The sequence below is a fragment of the Dendropsophus ebraccatus genome, chromosome 9 (genome assembly GCF_027789765.1).
Source record: "Dendropsophus ebraccatus isolate aDenEbr1 chromosome 9, aDenEbr1.pat, whole genome shotgun sequence".
Taxonomy (NCBI): Eukaryota; Metazoa; Chordata; class Amphibia; order Anura; family Hylidae; genus Dendropsophus; species Dendropsophus ebraccatus.
In genome coordinates, this window is record NC_091462.1 from 115,389,338 (window position 1) to 115,408,664 (window position 19,327).

The following is a 19,327-nucleotide window of genomic DNA, read 5'->3' on the forward strand; positions in this document are numbered from 1 at the left end:
AGCTACAGACTGCAAATGCAGTCTGTATCCTCATGAAGTCTATCTATGAAGATACAGACTGCCTTTGCAGTCTGTATCTTTATACTTTACCAGATCCTCTGTTCCCTGGCTGTTCCGGCGGCGCCGCCATCTTGATGACGTCACGCTGGAACGCACAGCTGGAACGCAAGTGACGTCATCAAGATGGCGGCGCTCACCGGAACAGCCAGGGAACAGAGGATCAGGTAAAGTATAAAGATACAGACTGCAAAGGCAGTCTGTATCTTCATGAATAGACTTAGGGAGAGATGTACTGTCATAATAGGGACAGTTATATTTAGGTGATTGGTTCTCTTTAACTAACATAGCTTGTAAGGGTAAAAAATTTTGCAAATACATTTATTTTGCAAACTTGCCTTCTTCTCCTGATACACCCGCGCTCCTCCGACCATTGGTGACAGTTTGATGTCTAGGTTACCGACCACCGCTTGTAACCTAGACAATGCGCTGTTAACAATGGGTAATGTGTGGCTGCTGTTTGGAGCCAGGCCTGCACTGTGCCAAAGCCATAATGAGCATATACAACACAGTCAGGGGATACAGGTAATAAAAAACAATTATAAAGGTTTTACATCTCCTGTAGCACGTATACCTCTGGCTAATGAAACATCCCCTATAAATGTAAAATATGATAATAAATGAGCTGCTATCACTTTGTATGTCATACAGATCATAGGATCCAACAATCAACATAATCCTGTAAAAATGTCATTAACAATATTACAATGGAAACTATAACTGGTTGCAGAAAGTCATGGGTGTCTCAGGTTAGGTGATATTGAAGGTTTTCTGTAGGCTGAGTAGAGCCTGTTCTTTGGTTATTTCTCTCCAGATAGATGGCAGCTCAGCCGGTTTTGCTTTATACTCATGTGCAAGCTCTTTGTTAAATCGGACAAAAATGTATTTCCAGTAATCTGAGGACTGGATGCTGGGGTCGGGTTGGATGGACCAGTCTGGGTAGTAAGTGCAATACTCTTTGTATGGATGCCACTTGCCATCTGTATCTGAATTTCTAAACACAGCATCGGACACAACACCTGTGCTACATATGTCCAGGACTAGTTTTTTATTATAAATGTTTCTGTATCGTCCAAGCCCTTGGGGTCTATGAACAGATGCAAAGTGCTTCTTGTGATCACCACCTCCGGCCTCACAGGGAACTTTACAGAACGGACACTGATGTCCACATCCAATCACTTTCTTCAGTAACTCATTCTGAGGCTTCAATGTGACCCTGGAAAGTACAGACTCCAAACTCATAGACCTCAGCTCTGATAAGATTTGCTCATTGGTGTCTGCCAGGAAGGACTGAACATCTGAGGAAAACTGCCCCACGTCTGAGGTGTTACCAAAGACAATGACTTTCAGCTCATTCTGGGGAATCACTAATTCTTTCTGCAGATTACCACAGAGATTGCTGAAGAATTGTGAGATATCTTTGCTCCTTACACAAGTTTCATCCTGGAGAACATTCTGGATTTTCTCACAAATGGAGCTCAGGATGTTCACATAAAATTCCTCCAAACTTAATGGATTATTATATTTTTTAAGGATGTAATTTATTATCCACTGTTTTGAGAATTTCTTATAAGAGAGAAGATACTGGACATATTTCTGGAAAGACATTTCCTCCAGTAAGTTCTCCAGCATAGTATACTGGAAGAAGGTTCTGGTGCTGAAGATCTTATTGTCAGAGCTGTGTAAGATGTCATCCACTATCCTTTCCCCTAGGTGACTATACACATACTGGGTGATGGCCGGTTGGAGACACTGATCACAGAATTGTTTCGCTCTGCTCTGACCCTGATCTTTTTCTTTGAACATATTGATAAATGTTGAGAAATACTGAGGTTTTAGTTTATCAAGACAATTTCTTGGGTCGTTCTTCTGGACAAACCTATCATGCATCTCCTGAAATACTGGTGCTGCTTTTCCAAAGATGAAGACTTTGATATCGAGCTCAAACTGTGATGAGAAGTGAAGTTTTTTAATATCTTTCTGTCTAAGCTTTCTATTGATCTTCTGTAGAAGTTTCTGGCAGTAAGTGTCATCATAGTCCTCATCACTGTTCTTCCTCTCTATGATATAGTCATTACACATCTTTATCAGTGAGTTGGCAAATTCTTGTAGTGAGACATATGGATCATAATTAAACCATGATTTTACACAGGAGATCCAAGATTGATCAATGTGATTTTTATCCACTTGAAAGGTTCTCTGATCACATGGTAATTGCATTATTTTTACTAACCTTTGGGTTACAGCAGATCCTTTACTGCTCAGATCATTTATCACACGCTGTAACATTGCTTGACCTACATTAAATTGTTTAATTCTTCCAATCTGGACACATGACATTGTCTCCTCCCACATCTTCTCAAATTCCAGTTCTAATTCCAGAGTAGTCATTTTGTGTTTCTTGTGTCTTCCGACTTCCAGGAGTTCTGTGATTTTTTCTTCTATTAACTGTTGACTCTTATTCTGGATACTCTGAACCTCAGACTTTCCTTTCTGGAGTGAGACCGCTTTCTCGTATTTCCCTATGGCTTTTCTTTCCAGCTCTTTTTTCAGGAATGTTACACTCAGTCTAAAGTCTTCTCGATATCTTTCTACAAGGTGAGCGTTTTCCATCTTATTGTCGAAGTAGTTTTCTAGCTGTTCCAGCATCTTATTTTCCCCCTCAAGAAGAATCTGATGAAGATCATTCATATACTGTTCTTTATCCAAACATTCTGCCCTCTGATTTTTTATATTATTTTCTGTGATATTGATCCATTTGTAAACCTTTTTTTGGAATTCCCATTCCCATAGAGAAAACTGCATGGACAGATTTCCGTAAGCTTCAGCCACCAGACTGTTTCTAAAACTAAAGATGAACTTCTCATGTTTTACAGCGCTCCACAAACTTTCCACCCATACAATGAAGTCTGGGATATTACAAGGAGCATTTTGGGTTTTCATGAATGTCAGTAAGTCATGCTTCAGCTTATAAACATTTTCGCTGTAACCAAAGTTTACTGGAGCCATTGGAGGAACCCCGTGCCATAAGCCGGGAATGTACCAGTTGTGCTTCTCAGGATCATAGTCCATCACATCACTGAAACTTGTAATTCCAATTTTCTTTTCCATTGTTGCTGCAATTTTTGTCATTTCATTTAGCTGTTCTAGAAGTTTCTTCCTGTCTCTCATATTCTTGTCATGGGCGGACAGATCACTCACATTCTGATGGACAAACTGACAGTTGGGTTTCTTCCCAATCTCTTTCATTCTTAGAAAAGCATGGACCACCATCTGTAATATATCTTTCATCTCGGTGGTGTTCTCCATGGCCATATTGACTATTGTGATGTGGCCAACTCATTGTCATGTTCATAACTGTTCTCCAGAGAAGCCAATTCAGGAGCTTTTAACCCTTCAGTGTCGATCACAAGAATAAATTCACAGCCAATCTCCTCCTGGAAGTTCTCCTTCACTTTAATAAGAGTCATGAAGGCTCCTCGTGTGCATCGTCCACTGGCCACCGGGAACTGTAGACCAAACATGGTGTTCAGGAGCGTGGACTTTCCCGTACTCTGCACTCCCAGCACAGTTATCACTCTCATCCTACATCGTCCTCCAGTCTTCTTATCCAGCTCAGTCAGGACATCAGTTATCCACTGTAAGGGAATATTGGACGCGTCTCCATCAATCAGCTCCAATGGGAACCCGTCAAGAAGAAGATCAGAGGCAATTTTTGGCAATCCTACAAACTGTATTCTGTGTTCAGGTAGTAATGTTCTTTTTATCATTGAGCATTCAGCCTCATAAAACTGCCCCAACTCACGGAGGAAATGTTCAATTCCCAAAGAACTGTCTGTGATTTTTTGATCTATTAGTTTGAGATCCTCTAAATTATTGGATTTATTGCCACACTTTTCCTTGTATTCAGACTGTAATGCAGACACATTATGTCTAGATATTGCTTCCAGCTCCAGCTTCATCCATTTCAGGAAATATTGTCGCTCGTCCTGAGATAAATGGGTGATGGCATTAATAAACAGCATTATTCCCTCAGATAGATCGTGCTCATTTTGTTTCTTGTGTAGAGAGATGCGTCGCTCTTGGAGTTCAGCCTGATATTGTTGTACATCTCTCCCCTTTAGGTTTGTCATCCTGCAAAGTTCTTTTTCTATTTTGGACAATTCCTTCCATAGTTCTCCCTGTAGATTCAGTTCCTTCTTCTTATATTCATCTACCTTACCTATGACTGAGGTGATGTTTAGAGCACACGCTCTCGCTTTTTGACACTCAGACAAGTCTTCATCTACATCAATATGAAGTCCAGATCTTTGTGCTTTTACATTTCTAGAGATGAATTTTTATGATGTTCCTTTAAGATCTGCTCAATGCTGTTCTGGATATTTCTGACATATTCTGCATCATTGGCTTTGCTTTTCTTTACAATAAATTGCTTTTTGCAAATATTTAAATTGACCATTAGATTTTTTAAATGTTTCTGTGTCTCTGAGTCGACATCTTTTCCAGGACCTGGAGTGACCAGGAAATAAAACTTGGTGTCATTGGGATTGCAGGATGATAGTAATCGGAGTTGTCTCTCACACATACTCTCAATAAATATAAAGATGGCCGATGAGATGCGAGTGAGAAATGTGAACTGTTCCCAGTTGGTCTCCAGGTCTCCTCGTAGATTGGCCACAGCAATGGGCTCTGAGAAGACATCAGATTTACCACAAGGAAAGTACCAGGACATTTCCACCAGCCCATCAGATATCTTCCTCTCTATGTTCCCTCCTTCCATGTTGTCATGTATGAAGAAGTCATGATGTTGTTGAGCTGGGTTAAGAACCTGATTTAGTACTTTAGATTTAGATAATTTATTTGGCCCCAGTCTGACGAAGGAGAAGATCGGCATCTCAATATTCACCACGTTATCTTCTCTGAACCCCTTACTGTCTGCTAGAGACTCAGGTCTCCATTTCTTCACAATGTCTCTCATTGCCCAAAGCATGAAGGTGAAATCAGGACCATCACCGGGAGGAAGCAGGAGGGGAACAGCAAACTGGCACATGGACATTTTAGTTACAATTTCTTGCTGTAAAAATGGGTTTGAACAATGAAGTAGAACACAGAGAATATCTAGTGGATGGATGGAACATGAAGGATCTTCTAGAACATTCACAGACAAAAACATTTCACCATCATCATCTGATTCTTCTTTAGATGACTGTTTCTGGAGCTGAATATTTCTTGCCGTTCTGTTCAGCCCTATAATTTTTATCAGGAAGTGCCAGGGGATGTCTTGAATATTGTGAGGTTGACCAATAAGAAGATTATCTCTTCCTATGCTAAGAACATCTCCCAATGTCAACTTTGACCGCAGGTGTTGTTCCATGTTCAGTCTTTCTACTAGTTCGTGAAAATTCTTAGACCGGTCTGTAAAAAGAGGAAAAAACAGTAACATGTCTTCAATATTATTTTATATATCAACTAATGATAGGTCTGGTAGAGTATTGCACTAAGAATTTGAAGGGAGGAAAAAGCAGAAAATCAAGTATATAAGTGGGTAGACAGAATAGAGAGGTGGGAGGAGAAGCGACCTGTGCAGGGCTCCAGACTAAAAATTTACCTAGGAGCCATTGGCTCCTAACCTGAAAAATTTAGGCGCCAAATAGAATATTTGGTCGCCAACATTTTAAAACATGTAAAATTAATGTTATGTTAAATGGGACTTACTGTGTGCAGAGGCCACGGCAGCATCCTCCTCCTTTAGATCCTCTCCTTTCTTAGTTTGAAAACGTTCAACATAGAAACTTGCAACTTGACAACCATATACAGTCTGACTCAGTACTTCAGCTTCACTTGGCTAGCCTTTTAATGTGGCTTACTCTTCTGAACTTGAACTTAAAAGCTTGCAACAGTCTATACATACTGAGCTAGACTTATGACTGCAGCCATAGTGACCCCCCACAAGATGTGTATATAGATAGATATATCTCTCACCATTTGCAATATGTCAGTCGCATTGGCGACCATTTTGGTCGCCATCTGGAGCCCTGCTGTGAGAGAATATTAAGAGCAATGGCGTAACAGGCAGTGGCGTAACTACCAGGGTCGCAGCGGTCACCGCTGTGACCTGGCCCGCCACAACGGGGGGCCTGCGAGCCCCCCCCCCCCCATCAGTCACTCTTATGACCGCAAGCCATTGTTTTGCTTGTGGTCCCATGAGTCCGGATCCGTCTGGCCCCGGCTGATGTGCATCTACCGGGGGTGTCCCGTCCTCCTTTCCCCGGCAGCGCGCACATCAGAGAGCTCCCTGTGTGCCTGGGGCCCTGACTTCTGGCACAGCGAGCGCTTGTTAGAGACGCTCTCCCAGCCCCGGCACACAGGGAGCTCTCTGATGTGCACGCTGCCGAGGATAGGAGGACGGGACACCCATTGCAGCAGCACATCAACCGGGGCAAGATGGATGCTGCAGGAGAAGAGAGGATCGACGGGGGAGGAGCGCGTTGTGAGGTGAGTTGTGTGTTTTTTTTATCTGCCTGCACGGGGGAGAAGGGGCCATCTCCAAGGAGGGGGGAGGGGGCTATCTATAAGGAGGGAGGAGGGAGAAAGGGGGCCATTTATAAGGAGTGGGGGGTGAGGGAGCCATCTATGAGGAGCGGGGGAGAGAGGGGGCCATCTACAAGGGGGAGGAGAGAGGAGGCCATCTACAAGGGGGGGAGAGAGGGGCCATCTATGAGGAGGGAGGGAGGAAGAGGGGCCCATCTATGAGGAGGGAGGGAGGGATGAAGAGGGGGCCATCTATGAGGAGGGGGGAGAGAGGGGGCATCTACAAGGGGGGAGGAGAGAGGGGGCCATCTACAAGGGGGAGAGAGGGCCATCTATAAGGAGGGGATTGAGGGGGGCATCTATAAGGGGGGAGAGGGGGCCATCTATGAGGAGGGGGGAGAGAGGGGGCATCTACAAGGGGGAGGAGAGAGGGGGCCATCTACAAGGGGGAGGAGAGAGGTGGCCATCTACAAGGGGGGAGAGGGGGCCATCTATAAGGAGGGGATTGAGGGGGGCATCTATAAGGGGGGAGAGGGGGCCATCTATGAGGGGGTCCATCTAGAAGGGGGAGAGATAGGGGGGCATCTATAAGGAGGGGCAACATAGGGGGAGAGGGGGAGAGGGGGCCATCTATAAGGCGGAAAAAACACAGGGGGCCATCTTAAAGGAGGCTACATAGATAGAGGCGGTGGCATATATTATTAGGGGGTCACAAAGTCAGCCTACCCACTAAATGAGGGTGTACAGGGGCCAATACAGATGTGCAGTTAGTATAGAGATGAGGATGGTGCCAGAGTGTGAAGCCTTATATGTTTCTCTGGCAGATTCTGTGGATTTGTGGCTCGGAGAAGTTCTTATAATGGCCCAGGACAGACTAAGAAGATTAAAAGGGAAGAACTCCGATCAGAGAAGATGTCCCTTGTGAGTCACTTGATATAACTGCACTGTAATGTATATGGGGTATAGAACATGTGTACAGCTGGGTCAGCCTCTATATGACTCTATGAGCTGATCTGTGTATAGTGGATCCTAGTCAGTAGCAGTGGTGGGGTTAGTATGTGGTGATATTATTCAGTAGCAGCAGTGGTGTTAGTCAGTATGTGGTGTGTTAGTCTGTATGTGGTGGTATTAGTCAGTATGTGGTGTGTTAGTCAGTATGTGGTATGTTAGTATGCGATGGTGTTAGTATGCGGTGGTATTTAGTCAGTATGTGGAGGTGTTAGTCAGTATGTGGTGGAATTCTTACTTTTTTCTGGTACTGTGTTTTATTGGTCTTAGTATACTGGATTTGGTCAGTAACAATATGGTGGAGATGGTAGTGGTTGTGGTGTGGCGGTAATATTTCCTTCCTATATACTGGTATTATTGGTAATATTGGTCTCAGTATACAGGATTTGGTCAGTAACAGTATGGTGGTAATATGTACAGTGATAATATTTTCTCCTCCTATATGCTGGTGTATATATATATATATATATATATATATATTACCAATAGCATCACTTGGTTGTGAAAGGAGGGGGGGCGCCCAAGTTGACCTCTCGCACCAGGGCCCAGGAGACATTAGCTACGCCCCTGGTTACAGGCGGAGACAATTAGCAAGACAGAGAAGGGGAAGCTGTACAAGGACTCTCCTGCTACACTTTACTTTTTGTGGGATTACAGCTAGAGTAAGTGCAGCGTGCCCTTCATGGCTCAAAGTTTTTACTGCTGTGTGCCCTATACATATTTAACCAGGAGTAAACTGCACTGACGATTACCAAATATGTGGTCGAGTCTGTTTGGATTGTGTATAAGTCTCTACTAACAGTACAACTACTCCTAGCAACACTTAAGTGCTAAAAAGTTTATTCAAAGACTTTTTTTTTCAATAAAAATTCTTAAAAAGAAACTGCTAAAGGGAACTGTGACTAAATTCCTATAATTATTGCCTGGATTTCTCCAGAGACTGTAATGTTCCCTTCTCCAGCTACATATCTGATGTCTGGAAAACCAGGAGGTCCCCATAGCAATTAGGTAGTTGGCCAATCCCATGAAAACCAACATGTTCTGTAATGTGTCCGGCCAGCTTAGGCCACATACAGCCACGTGTATAACATTAATGCTACACTAAAACCACTCACCTTCAGTAAATGACTGTGACAAGCCAGACAATGCAGGAAACCTCAAAATCAGGTTCTCAAGGTGGTTGAGGAATTTCTCACATGCGGCTTCTCCATTCTGAAGTACGAGGTCCATCAACCCAATGACTTTCTCTGCTTCAGAATCTTTCAAACAAATATCAAAGTATTTTTCCAGAGATATGATGTGCAGGGAGTCCAGTTCATCCAATAGATCCTGAAAATTTTCCTCAAATATTTCCACTAGTTTCCATTTCAGATGTTTGACAATCCATGAGGCTTCTCTGGTCATATTCATGGTATTCACGGGCCTCCTGCAATAACATCATAACATTTACATCATTTTTTCATTGTCACCTTCCAAGAAGATCATGTCCCAGGGCAAGAGCCTACAGGACGCACTGGTGCTGGGCTGAATCCCCTTCACAGCTTCCACTAGGATTGTGTACTGTAGTACAGAATCCAAGCTCTGACAAAGTGGGATAATTGCTATTTATTTAGTGACTCATGTCATCAACACCAAACAAGGGTGCAGGAAAATTGTTGAAGGCCACTTGGCCAAAATCCTTGTTTGTTGTTGATGACTGAATAAATAGCAATTATCCCACTTGGTCACTGCACCCCCAACAGCGGAGAGCCGTCTCTCTACTATGCTATGTTTCACTGGGATTACACATGCCTCCAGGGACAATCCACCAGGCCCAGAGATGTGGGTGACCTCAGAGGGAGACCCAAAAGCCATGAAAATTGCATGCTTACTAGAGGTGAGCGAACCTGGAGCATGCTCGAGTCGATCTGAACCCGAACGTTCGGCATGTGATTAGCGGCGGCTGCTGAAGTTGGATAAAGCCCTAAGGCTATGTGGAAAACATGGATATAGTCATTGGCTGCATCCATGTTTTCCAGACAACCTTAGAGCTTTATCCAAGTTCAGAAGCCCCAGCTAATCAAATGCTGATCGTTCAAGGTTCGGATCAACTCGAACCAGAATCCGGTTCGCTCATCTCTAATGCTTACCCCTCCCTAGGTCCCAACTACTGGAGTGACTTCAGGTGATGAGAAAACCCCTTTCATTTTAATTCACCTTTTTTTTTGGGGGGGGGGGGGGGGGGGGATAAATCCAATCCTTTTTCATATTATATTTACACTATTCAGGGTGCGGTAAAAATAACATAAGAATTAAATTCTCTGGGTCACTAGGATTACAGCAATACCAAATCTGTATCACTTGGTTTGCGTTTTACTACTTTTGCCCTCTCGACAGAGCTGAGTGCGGGACAGTTTTTCATGGGAACTTGTACAGTTTTTGTTATAATTTTTCATTAAATGACTTTTTGATGACTTATTGTGTATTTATTTTTGCAAGCGGAAAAACAATACTGCAATTCTTTCACTATTTTTTTTACAGCTTTTACTGTGCTTTATAAATAATGTTATAGTTATTTAGTATTGGTCATTGTGGGTCTCCAACATGACTTTATAGAGGCAAATACATGACAGGCAATTGTGTTGCTGGACTGCCGATGGGGGTGAGTGACACCAACTGATCCATTACAAATCTGTCAAATCATGATTGGTTAAACCACCCAGACTGGAGGTTTCTCGGCTCCATGTAGCTATACCACCTTGTTCCAACCTTGCCGTAAAAAAGGTGTATGGGATGGAATAAGGTCCATTAGTGACAACCACTGCAAAAAGGGTTAAGGAGCACTCTGTATTTCAAATTTTTTTATTGTTTTATTCATTATGTTGCTAATCCTCCAGTATATGTTCAGCTAGTAGTAATTCCTTTAGGTTATTTTTTTTTACCTTCAGGTAGGTCATGTGATCTCTCTGTAACCGCCAGCAAATGACGTGTTTCTGTGCTCATAAAGGTGTCACCATCTCAGCCAGAACTTCCTATATGGTACTGTTCCACACAAGCTCTGAACTGGATCCAGGGGGACAGAAACTACCCCCTACTACCAGACTTAGGGCCCTATTCCACAGTAACGATAATCAGCCGGATCGGCCCCATTCGGCCCGATTTGGCCGATTATCGTTCGGTGAAATAGAGAGAACGATCAGCTGATGATCGTGTCATCGGCTGATCGTTCATTTAGGGCCAGACCTAAAATCATTGTTCCCCCACCGCGCATCGCTATGGTTGAATAGCGGTGCGCGGCGGGCGATCGACGATTTGAGAAGAAGAAGAAGCAGCAGCAGCATCATACATTACCTGGCTGCAGGTCTTCTTCTACGCGCTGTCTTCATCCCCGGGTCCCGCACGCTCTATCTTCTGAATGGCCGGTCAGCTGATGGAGCGCTCAGCCAATCACAGGCCAGGACCGCCGCGGCCTGTGATTCGCTGAGTGTGGTCTGTCAGCTGACCGGCCATTCAGAAGATGGAGATAGAGCGAGGAGGACCCGGGGAGGAGACGGGCGGAGGAGAAGACCTGCAGCCAGGTAATGTACTGCTGCAAGGGCTGCAAGGACATCGGTAACGATGTCCTTGCAGCCCTCGCTTAACGATCATCGGGCCGTGGAATAGGCCCAGTAAACGAGCGGCGATCTAGCAGATCGCCGCTTGTTTACATCGTTGATCGGGCCCTCCTCGGCCTGTGGAATAGGAACCTTAGTGCTGATGATTATCCCCTTTATGTCAGCAATATGTGTATGTGTTGCAAGTGCCGATGCCCTTACAGTTCTAGGCTGGGTTCACACACAGTATATTTCAGGCAGTATTTGGTCCTCATGTCAGGTCCTCATTGCAACCAAAACCAGGAGTGGATTGAAAACACAGAAATTCTCTGTTCGCACAATGTTGAAATTGAGTGGATGGCCGCCATACTTGGTTTTGGTTGCTATGAGGACCTGACATGAGGACCAAATACTGCCTGAAATAAACTGTGTGTGAACCCAGCCCTAATGTCTAAAACACTTTCCTGTTGTGGAGGGGCTTTAATGTGTGCGGGGCTGTTTTAATGTTAGCAGCTGTCTGACAATAACCCCCAAAAATGCTGTGATCTATTTTGATGGCAGCATTTAAAGGTGACAGTGACAGGATCGGCACCTGTCACTGACTGATTTGAACCCCAGCAGCATGACTGTGGGCATCCTGATCAATTTCCCTGAGGGAAAAAAATCTAGAAGCCAATGAATAAGGAAGAAGCGAGGCCACCACCATACATTGCATATTAGAGAGGAATAGACTACAATCTGACTTTGATCTTCCTTTGTGTAAGCCCAATGAGAGGGAGCCTATCTGCTAGAGATGGGTGGTCTCCAAAGTGATGAAGACCTCAGAGCGCATACACAGTGGAACATATTGTTAGACTTAAGGCATATAGGTTACCTGCTTTTTAAAATGGTTACAAAGGGGGGACTGTTAAGGATGTGATGATTATATTTAGTGGAGCCATTACAATACGGTGCTGACCTTCTAAACATGCAGAGATGCTACATTCCTTAAAGCTGATGTAAGTAACAGTAGTACTAGGCAAGTAACTCTTTTCATACCTCAGGAGAAGAACACCCGCCCCCAGGGTATATATACTGGCTGCCATCTCTGAATAAACAAGATCTATTTTAGCCATAAACTGTGTAAGAGTATTTGAGCCTATTGTGCATGAGATAATACTTTTAACTCTTAATTTAGAACAAACAGCCAATATGACAGCACCCTTGCATCCATTTCAGTTGTTTACTATACAGAAGAAGGGACTCCTGTCAAAATGACAGGTGTCCCATATACCCCATCTCTCTGTGGCCAGAACATCATGGAAACAATGTACTGAGTGCCTAGCCCAGTGAGTATTAGAAGTATCTACAGTAAGTGGAAGAATAGTAAGCAGAGATGTATAACTCATGGCTGTTTCCTATGAAGGAGCAGGGACTCCTGCCAATGTGAAATAATAGTAAAAATACTCACCTGCTTCCTGCTCCTGTCTGTCATCAGACCCACATGGGTATCTTTTTCTTTCGGCCTTTAGTGACCATTTTGTAGTTACAAAATACCAAAGAGGAAGGTGCTGTAGCAGTCTAGTGATATATGATAACAGAAAGGCCAAAGTGAAAGATGTCCGTGTGAGTGCGGCCACAGACAGGAGTGGGGAACAGGTGAGTGTTTGTTTTTCCATACAATTTCAAAAGAAACCAATTAGTTCTGAATAAATTAGCTCATTACTATCATCCCTCACTGACTGAGGAGTGCCACCATCCAGGAGCCTCCTGTCTTTCAATTAAAGGTTCAGCATCACTAGCACAGCTCTGCTGCTACTCCATAGAGGACAGGGACACTCCCAGCCATCCACTCTGGAAGAAACTGCAGCACGGACCTAATGTAGCATCCCACGTATAGGTGTAGCCTATAACAACAATGCATAAGAAAGGAGTAGCTGTGTGCAATGTTACTGCATACACAGGGACCTGCTGTAGGAGAGTGGTGACCAGTACAGGAGGCAGCAGATCTCACTCATATTATACTCAGGGACCTGCTGTAGGAGAGTGGTGACCAGTACAGGAGGCAGTGAAAGCTGTCACTCACCTTATACTCAGGGACCTGCTGTAGGAGAGAGATGACCAGTACAGGAGGCAGTGAAAGCTGTCACTCACCTTATACTCAGGGACCTGTGTGAGCAGATTCTGCAGCAAATAGTTATACAATCAGGGGAGGAGACTTGATGGCAACAAGGAGAAACGAAACCTAAAACAATTCCACATAGTTTCACATTCATTTCTCCAGACTCAGAGCATGCAGTGCAAGTGATGGGGTTTCTGTTCACTGCGCACAACTCACACAGGGAGAGCACATTTTATACAGCTACTTTGGGTTTCTGACATGTCTGAAGATAAAAATTTCAGTACACACTATTTCTTCAAGACAACATGGATATAAGACAATTTTTTTCTATATGATATATATTACCTCTAGATAATAGTCATAGTTATAGTGTTCAAAAAATCCCTATATTGTAATCCATATACTACTTCTTCCGTTTCTTGGCCATTCTTCTGCGAATAATACAGCCCGAGCCGCTTTGCACACACACTCCATTCAAACTGCGTTTCGAAGCCCTCAGCGGTGACAGGTGTGCTATCTTTTTTCCGTGTTGATTGGATTTGTCATTTTTAAGAAATTTACGTTTAAAGACCCCTAATTTCCCATAGAAAATAATGGCCCATTGGAAATAATGGCCACACTGTAAATGCTGACAGCCAATCACAGCACATATGCAAATAGCTGAAATATAGCAGCCAATAGGAACTCTAAGGTCTTGTCAGGCAATGTTTCACAACATCCACAGTCACATGTCCACTATTGGCCAATAGAAGATGTAATATATGGAAGGTCCTTAACCATTTTGTCTCCCTGACATATGTAAGATTGACATGGTAACCGAGCAATAATCTTTACCATTCTAAGTAGCAGAGTTCAGTCAGTAAAGTAGCAGAGCTGAGGGGACGGTACCAAAGTCGGTCTTACAGGGACGGTACCCAAGTTGCTCTTAAAGGGACAGTACCCAAGTTGTTCTTAGAGGGACGGTACCCAATTCGCTCTTAAAGGGGCAATACATAAGTCGCTCTTAAAGGGACGGTACTCAAGCTGCTCTTAAAGGGGCGGTACCCAAGCCGCTCTTAAAGGGATGGTACTCAAGCCACTCTTAAAGGGACGGTACCCAAATCGCTCTTAATGGGTAAGTACATAAGCTGGTCTTCAAAGGATGGTACCTAAGTCTCTTTTAAAGGGACAGTACTTAAGCTGGTCTTAAAGGGACAGTATATAGGTCACTCAAAGCGTTGTCACCAAAGTCGCTCCTTAAAGGACTGTTCCAAAGTTGCTCTTAAAGGGACTGTACCAAAGTCGCTCTTAAAGGAAGGGTTAAAGGGAAAGTGACTGGTAAAGGGGCGCTCTTCTCAAGCACTATGTATTTCCCTGGAAATGCAAATCTAGTTTGCAAGTATTATTCAGACATATAACCATCATACTGCTACTGAATAAATCCCAGTATACCAAGACCAATATAATACCAGTGATTGGATAATACTATTCTACCATTACAAAAGAACATGCTATACAAATAACAATATTTCCCATCCAGTGACGTCTCGTCTGTGTCATTTACTTTTCTTCTCCATTCATTTCAGACCATCATGACGATTTCCAGCAAACATGACTTGTCTCTCCAGAATCTGCTTAACCAGCATCCATTCCAAAATGGTAATCTCTTTTGGTAGGTCAGTTCCCTCAGTAGGTAGACAGGTCCACTAAGTAGGTAGACAGAATCCCACAGTAGATACATAGTTTCCCCCAGTTTGTAGATGGTTTCTCCCAATAACTAGCTAAATCCCCCTAGTAAGTGGCCAGGTGCCTCCTAGTAGGTAGATATGCCATGGCCCGGAGTGCTGAGGATGGTATACAGTAGGTGGGCTCTGGTGTTTCTACTGGGACACTTGTCACAGTGGCAAGAAGTGGTATTACCCACCCCGGACACACGGGCACTGGTACTTGAAGGGTTAGCACAAGGTGTGGGTGTAGGTGCAGCGAGAAAAGAACAGCACAGAGTCCAATACTTAAATAAGGAACACTTATACATGAGAAGTTCAGTGCAATACCACAAAGACAATGTACAACTGGTGCAGCTACCAGTGATAGTAATGCTTGAGGAAGTGACTTGAGTGAATTGTCTTGAAAATCCTGGAGAGGGATCCCTGGCGTAGACAAGTTTTTCTCTAGAGGACAGACAAAAAACAGAAGGTGCAACAGCAACTGACAGGTGCAAGGGCTTACCGTATATACTCCTCCCAGTGTACACACGGCAAACACCTGCTCTGTAGATATTAAAATATAAAAAAAAGTGAGGATCTTAGCAAAACAATTTGATCAAACAGAGTGTACCATGTCGCCATGTTAAGGCGTCCTCAGAGACATGGTCCCTACTCTAGCATTTTCACACTAGCAATGGCCTCTCCTGGGCTGAATAAGCTACAACTGGGCAGATAGGAGGCAAATGATCTCTTTTATAGCAGCCATGTCCCAAGGCAACCTGCAGTGTGAACAGAGTCATAGATGTGCTGCCAAAATTTCCCTTTTTTCCCCCTAGAGGACTGTTACCCCAACTGTGGGTTTAGCAGTGCATTTTTAGTTAAGTTTCTCTCATAAGGAATCTGTATCTGTCTCTTGTTCCACCATCCACTAACAACTGACTAACTTAGACCTAGACACCTCCCACCAGGAACTAACCAACCTTTCATAGGGGTGACCGGGTCTATCCTCTCATTGGTGGGGGCAGTGTGGAGAAATGAGAGGGAAGAAGTATAATAGGTGTTTAGTGTATGTGGTAGCTGCACCAGTAATTGGTTGAAAAACATATAGGAAATTCATTTTCTTCAGCTGTGCTCTAACAAAGAGATGGGAGAGAGTGAGACCCCAAGTGGTGAAAGTGCTAAAGGCAGCCATCATCCCCTTGTGTGACACCTGACAGAGTTACCTTTACACAGAAGAAAAAACTGATTCCTGCAGCTCACTTTTTTCTTCTAAGTGAATACCCCGGTATCCAGGGGCTTTGCCTTCGTGCTCAACAATTGCTGCACAAGAAACTAATAGATATATAGACTGGGCGCTGACCAAACCCTTTACCCTGGTGACATAAGACTTAGTGGACCACCCGAACCAGGACACTACAGATAGGCACCCTAGTAGTTAGCTAGGAACCCATGAGTACAGCAAATTTATGGTAAAATGGTGATTTGTACAATAAAATTTTCTGCTTTTCAAAATGTAACAAAGACAAAAACAAATGTAACCTGTGAATCCCGATTAAAGGTCTCGTGTGGGATCTGAAATAGTAGCTGACAGGCGAGTTACTGCAGGTTAGAGACAGAACATGACCACTGCCCGCTCGGAGGATGGAAATATTATAGAAGTCTCATATAGGATATAACATCTAGGAATAGAAAATAATGCCGGGGTCTGTAATTTAGATTTAGTTTTTTTTTTCTCTGGTCTGGGGTCTGAATTATTTGTATATCTGTACATAGGGGTCTGGTAAGGGGTTGTCACTTTTTAGTGTTTGTTAATTTGTTTGCGATGCCCCAGGCCCCTAGGGGCCACTCCGCAGTGTAGATGGTGCTAACAGGCAGGAACCGGGGCAGCTGTAGGATAATGTGGTAACGGTGTAGGCACGAGGGTGATACAGCTGGAAACCGGGCTCCTGACCGTGCAGGAATACTGGGCGTGCGATTCTTCGTTGTCCTTAGTCAGGGCACCAATGATCACACCAATGCCAAGGTTCAGAAACAACGGTAAATGTATATTTATTGTAACGGTGGTAACTAATAGTAACAGTCTCTCCGGATGCAACCGGGAATAAGGCAGACTTGAATAAAGCAGAGTAATGGGTGATGCTGCAATAGGCTGTGAGAGTAGCGTGCTGAATGATGGGAGTAGTAGTGAAACTGAAGTTGAGATGCTGGGTGGAATGAGACTTGAATGAAATACTTGCTGTGGATGATTAGAGAAGACGATGATGAGAGGAATGACTGAAGAATGGCACCCAGATCTGGAGAATCTTGAGACTTGAGACAGGAACACAGCCAGTGGACTGGAGCAGCAGAGCACACGCAGGCCTCTCTCTTAGTAGGGAGAGAAGACAGACACACTTGTCTCCCTGAAGGTGGAGGACAAGACCGAGGCAGAACAGGAAGCCACATGGCAACCCCAGCCTAGGCTCGACGACCACCGGAGGCACCATGGAAACAGGGCACAGCCACGCGACATCCAGCCATTGCATCATCACACCATTAAGCATATACAGAGAAATATACATGAGAAGTACCATACTTGGAACACTGGGGGCGACATAATACCCTTAGGCACTGATAACTGAATATACATACAAGAAATGAATGGAATAGCAGATCTGAATACTGCAGGGGGGTGACACAACAGACACAGTTTGCAGTGAACCATAGCTTTCCAGAACAGAACTGGTTATAATAAAAGTGTGAGAATAAGAGGACCTGTTCTGGGACACTGCATGTTGATCTGGTCCAGTATATAATTCTTGTTGGGGTCTGTTCTGGGGTTTGATGCCTCCCTTGTGTCATCTTACCTTTTCCACTTCTCTGGCTGTGATTGATTGGCTTGTGGTTGTGTTTGAGGTTTTTGCACCTTTTCTTTGGATTTTATCCTGAATTGCCCCCTGGGAGCAGCATATCTGAGGAAAGTTTTACCTATTCACAAAACTGACTATAACAAGGTACCATCACGGGCTGCTGGACAGAAAGAGACCCTGAGTATTGGTGTCAAGGGGATGTGTATAGATTAAAATGAAAACATCTCAATGTGCTATGATTTTATATAATCCTTAATGAATATATCAGATATGTTTTTTGCTTTGAACAGCTTATTGCAAGATTAGGCCTCCATACAGCTACATTGGTTTCCTGTGAGGCTGAGGAAGTATTGAAGCCAGTAAAGAAGCCAGCGCCAGGAAGTCTTTCATATCAGACATTGCTAAGCAACAATATATTGCCACTTTTAATATAACATATATGTCTAGAGATCAAATGTATTCAATCATGTTTTGTCAAATATATTCATGTGACTTAATAACCACACCTTTGTCATCTCATATAAAAGAAAAGAGGAACTTTTAATAAAAGCAGAAGTACACACAGTTTGTGTCCAGAGCATTTGTATCGAGCTTCTAATGCAGGGTTCTGGCGGCGGCCGGTACTTACTTGTTGAGTAATCAGGACTAGACTACCGCCTAGTCAGTGGCGCCCGACGTGGGGCTCGAGCCCATGACCCTGAGATTAAGAGTCTCATGCTCTACCGACTGAGCTAGTCGGGCAGACCCTCCACCTCCACTGAAAACGGTAAGTTGCTGATTTTATAAATCTGTAACTTATCCGTATCAGACAGCCTTGTGTGAGTCTGGATGACCCTGTCGACCCCAGTGGTTGCCTTTATTAAAAACGAGGTGTCCCCCCTACCTGTGGTACTGTCCAAGAACCCGTATATGTATTTATATACATGTACAACTTGTTGTTACCAATTAACTGTCGTCTGATTTAAACCCTGGCAGCACGTGGTGTCTGGATGGTATAGTGCTTTCTTTTACTGCCTTAGCTCTATCTTTCTAAGTTTACCGTAACTGATAATTGCAGAGTTATAGTGATATAGTGGTGACAGCACAAAATATTTCTTTCACTGCAGAGATTGAAATTGTGACTGTAATAGTTGTCATCCTTTGTCGCAACCAGCGGATTAGCCCTTGTTGCATCACTGGATAAGTTCAGTTCTGAAGATTTTGATAATTGTTTTGGGCGGCTGCAAGTAAGATTATAAATAGGTGGGATAATAGTGTCTGGAGCAGTGGCGTAGCTACCATGAAGGCAGGGAAAGCGACTGCTATGGGGGCCCCTGCAGGAAGGGGGCCCGAGGAAACCTGCCCTGCCTTCATGCTAGATACCGACCACTGTACCCCGCTCCCCCAGGGGTCCAGAGAGGAAGGGGGACCCCCACTGCACTGTTCAGCCCCCTCACTGTAGTTCTGGGTGAGCGGGCTGAACAGAGGAGCAGGACCTGCCAGACGGCACAGGAGAGGGATGGAGGACCTTTGGGTCACATGACC

The 19,327-nt window shown here is 44.0% G+C and overlaps 1 protein-coding gene across 1 annotated transcript; it reads right to left on the bottom strand.

Moving 5' to 3' along the window:
* Positions 1-212: 212 nt before the first annotated feature.
* Positions 213-13,296, bottom strand: LOC138801620 (up-regulator of cell proliferation-like). The gene is given in 5 exon segments (XM_069984634.1): positions 213-3,386; positions 3,389-4,381; positions 4,384-5,472; positions 8,712-9,022; positions 13,234-13,296. Coding segments are annotated over 4 exon segments (4,956 nt in total). The 5' UTR covers positions 9,007-9,022; positions 13,234-13,296; the 3' UTR covers positions 213-807.
* Between the last annotated feature and the right edge of the window lie 6,031 nt (positions 13,297-19,327).